Here is a 9,971-nt window from a genome sequence, read left to right on the forward strand (position 1 = left end):
TTTAGTGTGTGAAAATGTTGTGTGAACATCTTCTATTTAAATGAATTACAAAAGCCATAAATATAATATAATAGAACTTTGTTTCCGTAGTTAAATAAAATTCTTGCCTCAGTTTACCAATTTAATCCCAATTGTCCCACCCATTCAACTACTAGCCCTATCACAAGTGATGCCACAACATAAGGAGGGTGAAGACTAGCACATGCCTCCTCCGACACATGTGAATTCAGACTCTGTCTCTTTATGAACTGATGCTGATGCATTGCCGAGTAGCATCACAGCATACTCGGAGAAGCGCAGTGCTCCGTTTCCAATACATTAGCTCACAGACACCTTGTGCTGATCGACATCACGCTAGATGTGATAAGGGGAAAGAGTGCCAGAGAGAGCCAACAGCGCTAGAGAGTAGGCCAGTTGTGCTCCCTCTGGGCTTCGGCAGCTTATGGCAAGCTGCATGACGGGGATTCGAACCAGCAATCTCCCAATCATAATGGCAGCACTTCAGACAACTAGACCACTGGACACAAAGTATTTTATCAGCACAAGCCATATTTGGTGTAACATTATCAGTTTAATTGTCTGACCATTTAAGGCTACATTTGAAAACAGAAGGTGTATAACTTTTTTATTTCATATTTTCCATTTAATACACTAAAATAAAAAAAATAGAGATTGGTTTTCATTTTTTGTTTATGCCCCCACGATCAGAAAAGGACCTTTTAATTCAGTTGTTTGCATTTTGTGACAAAAGCCTGTTGGTCTTAAAGTCTGAAAATCAGATCCTGAAAAATAAAAAATCAAACAAAATGAAATAATGACGTTTTACACCCAATTTTCTATTTTCTAATTTAGTCTTAAACGGTCATCAAATGTATAAACATATAGACTGTACACTGACCCGCTGTGTGTGTGAGTGAGTGTGGTGTATACACACGGCCTGTATTTTGGCGCGGGTTGCGGGTGACGCGCTGTGTGACGCGCGCGCGCTGAGAGGCAGGCAGGCGGCTTGGCGCGGAGCTGCTGTGGTTGATCTGCTGCTCGGACCCGCGGACAGGGACGGACTGCGATACCCGCTGCAAACATGTCGGACGACGAACAGCAGGAGCAGACCATCGCGGAGGACTTGGTGGTGACCAAGTATAAGATGAGCGGGGACATCGCGAACCGTGAGTCCGGGGGGTTCAGGCGGGCTGGAGTGGGTTTAGTGGGTGACCTGGGGGTGAACCTGAGGGTCCGCGGTAACGGCCTGCTCCCGCGAACATGCTGCCCATGTGCGGCTACCTGAGACCCGCAACATAGCGTAGATACTGCTGGGTTAGCTAACTAAATAACCAAGCAGCTAGCAGTGTGGGAGACCTAATGGTGTAACCTGGCTATGAGCTGATTATTCCCTGTATGTGCTGATTTAGTTAACCTGGTGATCTTCAGCATCGCTGAAGGCTCTACAATAAGGTCCAGGGCTGTAGCTGGTTAGCTAAGCTAACATAAGCAGGGTTAGCTTGCGTTGCTAAGCTAACTTGCCTATTTAGCGTTAGCTCCCGTGTAGTACCATTATCTAGCTAGCTTGCCTAGCTAAGCTAAGCTAACGGTATTTGCTAGCTATCTTATCTATACCTGTCAAGTGAAACCCAGATAACGCTAATATTATTCATTTATATTAGCAAATAAGCTACATATTTTGAGCTAGCTAGGCTATGCTAGGTAACCACAGCTATTTAGACAGCGGGTGTATTTGAATGCAGTGTCTATTGGGATGTAACCAGCTAATCTGGATGCTAGCTAGCTAGGCTAGCTGGCTAACGCTGCGGCTGTCACTGCCCACGCATCCACCAGACCCCGCTGCTCACTATAGCAGGCTAGCTACGCTAGCTAGCTAACCAGACACCACAGTAACACAGGCTGCCTGACTGACTGCAGTAGCTAACAGCCCAACTTCATTCTAAACAAAAGAGGCTTTCTGCGCTCAGGGATACAGAGCTGAAAGGCTTGCAGCTACTCAGTGAATCCCGGAATGCTGACCGAGCTTTTAACGTTTTCTCTGGCTTTGTGTTTCTGTCACAGTGAGGATTTCCCACAGATTTTAACCCATAGAGCAGCAACATTTCTTCTCTCCATTCTCTCAATAGGCTCCATTACTAGCAGTACTACATGGCTATGCTAGAACCTGTTGGGCAAATTGCAACAGGTGTCTTGTAATTACATTATCGACCTGTCGTAAAATAAATGAACATGGCCTCAATAATATTCGATAGTGGTAATATCATCTATTGTGTTGTGTTTTTGTATGTTTGTTCACATATAAAAAAATATATAGGTTATTTTTTCCCCAACCCGGATTAAATAAAATCTAGATCTCTGAAGAATTGCTTTATTATTGTATTATGATAGTTATGTCACTGGCATTTAATGGACTTAAAATGACTATTATGATTTATCGCAATAATTTATTTAATGATAAATCGTGCATCCCTACCAGTAAGTGCTGTAAATGTTTGTGCATTGATGTGAAGCACCCAGTAAATTAAATGTTGTAGAATCTGCTTTAAATAATACTTTAACGTGCTGATACAGTGATGATACACTTGATGATACAGTTGTTACGATTAGGAATATTGTGATTTTTGTATTGTGATACAGTAAGCAATGTGATATACTGTAGTGAGATTTTTAAAAACTAATTTTATAAATATACCTTTTTTTTTTCCAACAGAGGCTCTAAAGTTGGTCATTGAGGCCGCTAAACCGGGTGTGTCTGTCCTTAGCCTGTGTGAAAAAGGAGATGCTTACATCATGGCAGAGACTGGGAAGGTCTTCAAGAGGGAGAAGGACATGAAGAAAGGTAAGGAGGATGGAAGAATGCAGTCCTGATTAATTCTAGGTTAAGAGTGTGTGTTTTTGTGAGACTTTATACTTGGATACATGTGACTTTTGTCGTTGTGTATCTGTGTGTAAGAACAGGCATGGATGGAACGATTATTTTTATTTTTTAAATCAGCTATTTTGTACTTCTCATTAGGACAGATTTATAGCAGTGAAAAAATACATTGAAATGCAATACACATGTACTTTCCTTAATTTAAATTATTGTGTTTGTATCTTTTATTCCCACTCTCTCACTCACACACAAACACACACACACACACACACACACACACTTTACAGAAGCTCTTGTGTTGAAGACTGGTGGTTGTCTTTCTTGCAGGCATTGCGTTCCCCACCTGCGTGTCAGTCAATAACTGTGTATGCCACTTCTCTCCTTTGAAGAGCGACCCTGACTACACACTTAAAGATGGAGACTTGGTCAAAATGTAGGCAACTCCCACCCTGTACAGCCTGTTTCCAGTCTTCTTCCCATTCTGCATTTCCCCCATTATTTCCTTCCCCACTCTCTCACACTTTGTTGTCTTGTGTGCAGTGTTCCCTCACTGTTTGTCCCAGCTGTATGTTTACCCTCTCTGATTGTCTTGTCTTCCTTGTTGTTTCCCGTCTGTGATCTTTTCTGCAGCTTTTTATGCCATCTGTGTGTCTTGGCAAAGTTAATAAAAATATGTATTAAGATAAATGTAAGACTGTAATTGTTTGTTAATTTTTGTGTGCGCGTGTGTTTGAATTTACCCATCCATGAACTATTGAAATTATAATTTTAATGGTTTGGAAAGATTTTGATTGTATGGGGGTGGGGATGTACAGTACTGTGCAAAGGGTTTAGGCACCTAAGCACATTATATAAAACCATTTAAATATATTTGTTTATTGTAAAACTCCCAAAACTAATTCAAACAAATGCAGGCAAAGATTGTGAATTTTGTTTAAATCAAGGTCATTTAATGTATCAACTCAAAAATGTATTAAACATACCACTGGTGCCTAAAACTTTCAACACATTTGCACAGGACATTTTTCTTTTTTCAGAGGAGAGTATAATATGGGTAACTCTGATTTTGTTGTCTTATCTTTTGCTTTTCTCACTTTCTCTCTCTATTCTCCTTCTGTGTAGTGATCTTGGAGTTCATGTTGATGGATTTATCGCCAATGTGGCCCATAGCTTTGTTATTGGTGCAAGTAAGGTATGTGATTTTTTTATTATTATTGTTGTTTTCAAGCTCCATGTTTTAATGAATATATGTTGCTTACCTAAATTTGAATGTTCTTAGGAAGCACCTGTGACGGGAAAGAAAGCCGACGTTGTGAAAGCTGCGTATTTGTGTGCAGAGGCAGCCCTTCGTCTAGTAAAACCTGGCAACCAAGTAAGTGCAGACCAGTTTGTTCAATCTGTCAACCAACAAATAGAGGAAGCAGGGGCTGGCAACTTAAGTAAAGATAATACGGGATTGGAGATGAGTCATGTCTGTATGCAGAGGGTGGGGTTGTATTTAAATTGCTTTAATGGTTTCTCTGCCCATCAGAACACACAAATTACAGAGGCCTGGAACAAGATCGCTCACTCGTTCAAATGCAATCCAATTGAGGGTGAGCACTTTATTTATATTTTTATTTATGAATATATTTTTACATAAACACTTTGTTGGATTGATTTTGTACTACAGCAAAAATACAAACAAAAGACTTAATATTACATTTATCATTGAGGCTTAAGCACATTTAGTCCTCAGTCTAGGTGTTGCATTTTAGAGACACAGGCTGGTGAACCCATGGAGGTGGGTTACATTTTTAATGAGAATTTGAGTCTGTGAAATCCTAGTAGTGGGTGAGGGATAATTCTATCGCCTGTTTATGTCCTCCCTTGTTTTCCTCTGTAGGTATGCTATCCCATCAGTTAAAGCAGCATGTCATTGATGGAGAGAAAACTATCATCCAAAACCCCACAGACCAGCAAAGGTAAGCAAAGGTGGCATCACTCATAGCCTCTTGCTAGATGTACAAAAAGACACATGGAATTTCACAATATTGGAAAAATCCGGCCTGATAATGCAGTTTTCTTTTTAATTATAACAAAAATACAGGTATTTCTTCCGAAAGCCAATAACCCAAATGTGAATTTTAACATTGTGATGAAGATTCTGAAATGACATATTCTATAATGACTTGTTCCTAGCATTCTCTATCACATCAAAACTAATAGAACCAGCTAATTGTGGAATTTTTATATAGCTAGAAGATATTTAAATAACAAATATCAAAATGTTCTAAGCTGTAGTGAGAAAATATGTAATCATTCTGTCACTTTTGGTGACCAAGCACAGTGTGAACTGAGTGAGAGACTTAGTTATTAACCCTCTTTCATTGCGTTTCTGAACCCAGAACTTTATGTAATGCATTGCAGTTACAAAAGTAACAATTAGACGTTATTGACCTGTGTGGCCAAAATCCTGTGCTGGTGTAGTTTCCTATTCAGAAAACATTCTTATTTTTCACAGGAAAGACCATGAAAAAGCAGAGTTTGAGGTCCATGAAGTGTATGCCGTGGATGTACTCATCAGTACAGGAGAAGGAAAGGTTAGTAATAATCCTATGCACTTATTCATCCAAATCAACCGAACTCTTCATTCGTTATGTGTGATTTATGAGATCCTATTATGAAGCTTGCACCACAATCTAATTACAGTAATTATTGTAGTTACTATGATTTATATGGTGGTTATGCTGTTTTTTATGTGATTTTATAAATATCTATCTACCAAATGATCTTGTCAGGCAAGAGATGGAGGACAGAGGACCACCATCTACAAACGAGACCCCAGTAAACAATATGGCCTGAAGATGAAGACCTCCAGAATTTTTTTCAGTGAGGTTGAGAGACGCTTCAACGCCATGCCTTTCACTCTCCGGTAAAAAAATGCCAAAATAGTTATTCTCTATCATTTTTAAATTCGTGTTTTAGATAAAATCTTGCTTTGAGTTTAGCCTTTTTCTGCAGACCCAGTGGCTGGAGTTGATTGTGTTTAACCTAATTTTATGGTTGCTTTGCTGTGGTAGTATTTATTTATAACATGAAATTGATCCAACAAAGAAAAAAAAAAGAGAGCCTAACACCTTTTTTATACTTCAATAAATAAGAATAGCACACAAAACAGATTGTAAGATTTAAAGTACTAATAAGTTAATAAAGTACATTGTCATTTTTTTAAACCACTAGGGGGCCTACAAAAAGAGATTAAATTTAAATGTTTGACACATGAATTAATCAAAATTTAGGATAAAGCATTTAAAAAAATCTATTTGTCTCTCTGTCCCTCAGGGCATTGGAAGACGAAGGGAAAGCCCGTCTGGGAGTAGTAGAGTGTGCCAAACATGAGCTGCTGCAGCCATTCAGTGTACTCAATGAAAAGGAAGGTGAGCATCTGTTTCTTTTCTTTTTACATTTTTTTATTTTATTTTTACAGTTATGATAAATCACCAAATTAACATGGTGTCTGTTTCTCTCTCTAGGTGAATTTGTAGCTCAGTTCAAGTTCACAGTGCTGCTGATGGCCAATGGGCCTTTAAGAATCACCAGTGGTGCATTTGAGCCAGAATTCTACAAATCTGAGTTTGATGTTCAAGATCCTGAGCTGAAGGTACAGAAAATAATCTGTGGTGCTTGTTTGTATTATGTAATGTTAAAACAATACGTGTTGCTCTTTGCATGGTAAGGACATAAAATTATGACTGATTGGAATGGAGCACTATTAAATATTTGGCCACACCAAGAGATTTGAGCTTAATAATAACATTTGCCAAGAAAATTATAAAAATACTAATTTAATGACTAATTTACACATTGTGAAATCAATAAACATGCAGGTTAAGGCAGTGAGAGAAACACTGCCCTACCAACTTTCAAATTTGTCAGATTGTTCTATCCTTTACACTACACAACTTATATATATTATATATCTCATCGGTAATGTTTAAGTGGTTGTGATTAAACAAACCTCATGCTTATTCAGTATAAATTTGTCTTGTGGACTAATGAAGCTAAAACAACTTTTTTACATCAAAAATGAAATGTGTGTAAAAAAATGCACAGACTTTTGATTTCATGAAAAGGGTTTATTGTGGTTTCCCTAGATTTGGCATGCCACTGTAATGCTGGTCTAGGGTGGTGTCGGTTCTTCCTTGCTTTTTGTTTATTGTGCTTTCTCTTATAGTCTCTGATACAGAGCTCAGCAAGTCGTAAAGCACAGAAGAAGAAGAAAAAGAAGGTGAGTTGTACAGTGGGGCACAAAACTTTACTGTGGTTCTGCAAGCAGTGTGTAAAATACAGAATCTAATTATTTTATTTTTATTTGTTCTGTTCTGTATTTTTACTATAGGCTTCCAAGACTGCAGAAAATGCTACATGGCGGCCAGCAGAAAATGAAGTTGCAGCAGAATAGATAACAATACTCACCCCACCACCTCTCCGCCCCCATCCAATAAATACACTCTCACATATGCACATACATAGACAAATGTATAACACCTTAAAAGAGTAAAAAAAAAAACTTTGTCTTGCCCCGCTTTTAACCTCTTGCCCATTGAAAACACTGTCCAGGAGTCACTTTAAGAACATTTGACATATACTGGATAGTGTCCCTTTGGAACAACATGAATTTTGAAATTGGAAAACAGTGACTTTGTACTGATTTTCATATGGAATATATTTGCTCTTACCTTTTTGAAGCACTTCATATTAAAACCTGGAACACCTTTTCAAAATGTATCTAATTAAAAAAAAGAAACTAGCAGATATTTTGTAGTTCGGAGTTTCGCCATATCAATTGTTGCTCAAATGTTGCTCAACTAAAACTGTACCAGATTATGGAGGGGAAAGTGAATTTACTAAAATCTATTATCATTCCTCAGGATTGGGATGTTTTTATTTCTGAGCCAAACCTCCTACTATGGAGTAGTATATGTTTGTTTTATGAATCTGGAGATCTTTAGTGCAGTATTGGAGTGTTTTCAAGGGCATTAGAATATGAATTCTCTTCACAGGATTCCTAAACACTCCATACTTGTGAAACCAGATTATTATAAAACGGGAACTTAGAAAAAGTGTGTTTCCTTTATAAACTGCCATCCTTGTCTTCTCTCTGAAGTCTGACTGAGCTTTAAACTAGAGGGCAGCTTTGTCTGATCGCTCATGGTTTCTCCTTTCATCCTTTTGTCATTGATTTTCCAAAAAAAGAGAAAAGGATCAAAAGGTTCTGTGTTGTGTAAAGCTTGTATTGGATCAGGAAACTAGTCTCAATTTCAAACTACACTCAACATAAGTAACATGTTGAAGCCCATGTAACGTTTAGTATTATGTAAGGTGTGGGACCAGGTCCAAATTACAGCTAAGCCACTTTCCCAGGCCTTTTTCCCCTCCGAACAAACAAACCACATTCCCTTTTGTAGTGAACAGTAAACATGGACTATATTTGACTCTATTAAGGTTAAGTTACAGTACTATAAGGTCATTGTAAGAAATAATCTCATTCTACGTCAACACTTCTATGCTGAGAGGCTTTTCATACACTCCCCTTCAAATAATATTGGAGCAGTGAGGACAGTCACTTTCTATTTCTATAACATTTTGGGCATTACTTTAAAATATGAGTATTAGACAAAATATCAACATTTCAGTTTGTTTTCTGGTATTTAAGTCTGGGTCTGATCCACAGTTCAGAGGATAGCACTATTTGTCTGAACCAGACAATTCATAGGGCTGGAATAAAGGTATCAGGAGCAACCAAACTAATGTACAGAGGCTTTATCACACAGTGCACACCTCTAATTAGCAAGAAGAATAAGAAGGCCAAGCTGTATTTTTCCAAGAAGTATAGATACAAGCCTTAAAAATGGCTGAGATAAAGATTAGCCTTTACCAATGTGACGGAAAGGCTAAAGTTTGGAAAACAAAAAAGATCTGCTCACCCACTATATAATGACCCAAAACACACTGCCAAAACTACAAAGGAGTTCAACAGGGGCAAGAAGTGAAAGGTTTTATACTAGCATGTCAATCTCCAGATTTACCTCTATAGATAATTCATTTTACTTGTAGCGGAGACTAAAGGAACTAATCTCCAAGACAAACACCATCTGAGGAAGGCTGCTGTGAAAGCCTGGGGGAAAAAACATGACAAAATAATAATGCAAAAGTTTAGTTATGTCAATGTGTCAAAGGCTTGATGCAGTTATTGCAAGCAAAGGATTACAACTAAATATTAAGTCTTATTCACTTTAGTCTAACTTCATATCAACTTTCAATATTTTAGCTCACAAAAAATGAGTGGGTTTAGACAAAAGGTACTATCTTGTGAACTGTGGATCAGATTTAGAATACTTGGAAATAAAAGAAACGTGAGGTTTCACCGCACTGTTCCAATACAGTTGGAGGGGAGTATATATGGTCCTTGTTAATAGATGTTCAACAGATTAAAATAAATTGAATGAATTTGGCTTTAGCCTACTTGACACTGGACTAGGTTAAATATTGGCCTGACTCTTGACAGGCTTATTTAGAATAACTACACTACAGCCTTGTTCTATTTCCACCAAGAAGGGCTTAGAGAATGTGGCCCAGCTCTGATTCAGGACTTGGAACATGTATGAACATAGCCAGTTATTACTGGGCACATAAGGAGGAATGTGATGTGTCTGTGGTGAGCCGAGCCATGTTTAGCCTTCCTTTCCTTCCCTTTCCACATCCTTATCTCAGGCAATGCCTAAGGAACTACAGAGGTGATGTGGCGTGCCTAAGACTTCTCCAGACTGACACAACCTTGTTTTTGTAGGAACAACCAGCATATGGGACTATTTTACAACTAATGAAATAAAATGAAAATTTGAATATTTTTTCCTTAACTCTGTCTCATCTTTTAAATGTTAAATGACCCTTACAGAGTACTACAGCATGTGTGTTGCTGACATTATCCATTGCTGGACAATTCATGGTTTTAATGGCTTTTGTGATGAGGACAGCTTGTTTTGTAATTTCTGTGGATTACATACCCAAGTACAAAAATTTTACATTTTTACAGTATTGGATGTGCTAAATG

General features: G+C 38.0%; 1 protein-coding gene across 1 annotated transcript; it reads left to right on the top strand.

The window, feature by feature from the left end:
* Nucleotides 1-979: 979 nt before the first annotated feature.
* pa2g4a (proliferation-associated 2G4, a) lies at nt 980-9,777 on the top strand. Its single transcript, XM_007253331.4, has 13 exons — nt 980-1,166; nt 2,711-2,839; nt 3,203-3,308; nt 3,998-4,067; nt 4,155-4,247; nt 4,407-4,470; nt 4,761-4,839; nt 5,379-5,457; nt 5,656-5,789; nt 6,200-6,294; nt 6,391-6,518; nt 7,092-7,145; nt 7,257-9,777. The coding sequence occupies exons 1-13, from the start codon at nt 1,082-1,084 to the stop codon at nt 7,317-7,319; spliced, it is 1,179 nt and encodes a 392-aa protein (XP_007253393.1). The 5' UTR covers nt 980-1,081; the 3' UTR covers nt 7,320-9,777.
* The last annotated feature ends 194 nt before the right edge of the window (nt 9,778-9,971 follow it).

The sequence above is a fragment of the Astyanax mexicanus genome, chromosome 5 (assembly GCF_023375975.1).
Source record: "Astyanax mexicanus isolate ESR-SI-001 chromosome 5, AstMex3_surface, whole genome shotgun sequence".
In the NCBI taxonomy this organism is placed as follows: Eukaryota; Metazoa; Chordata; class Actinopteri; order Characiformes; family Acestrorhamphidae; genus Astyanax; species Astyanax mexicanus.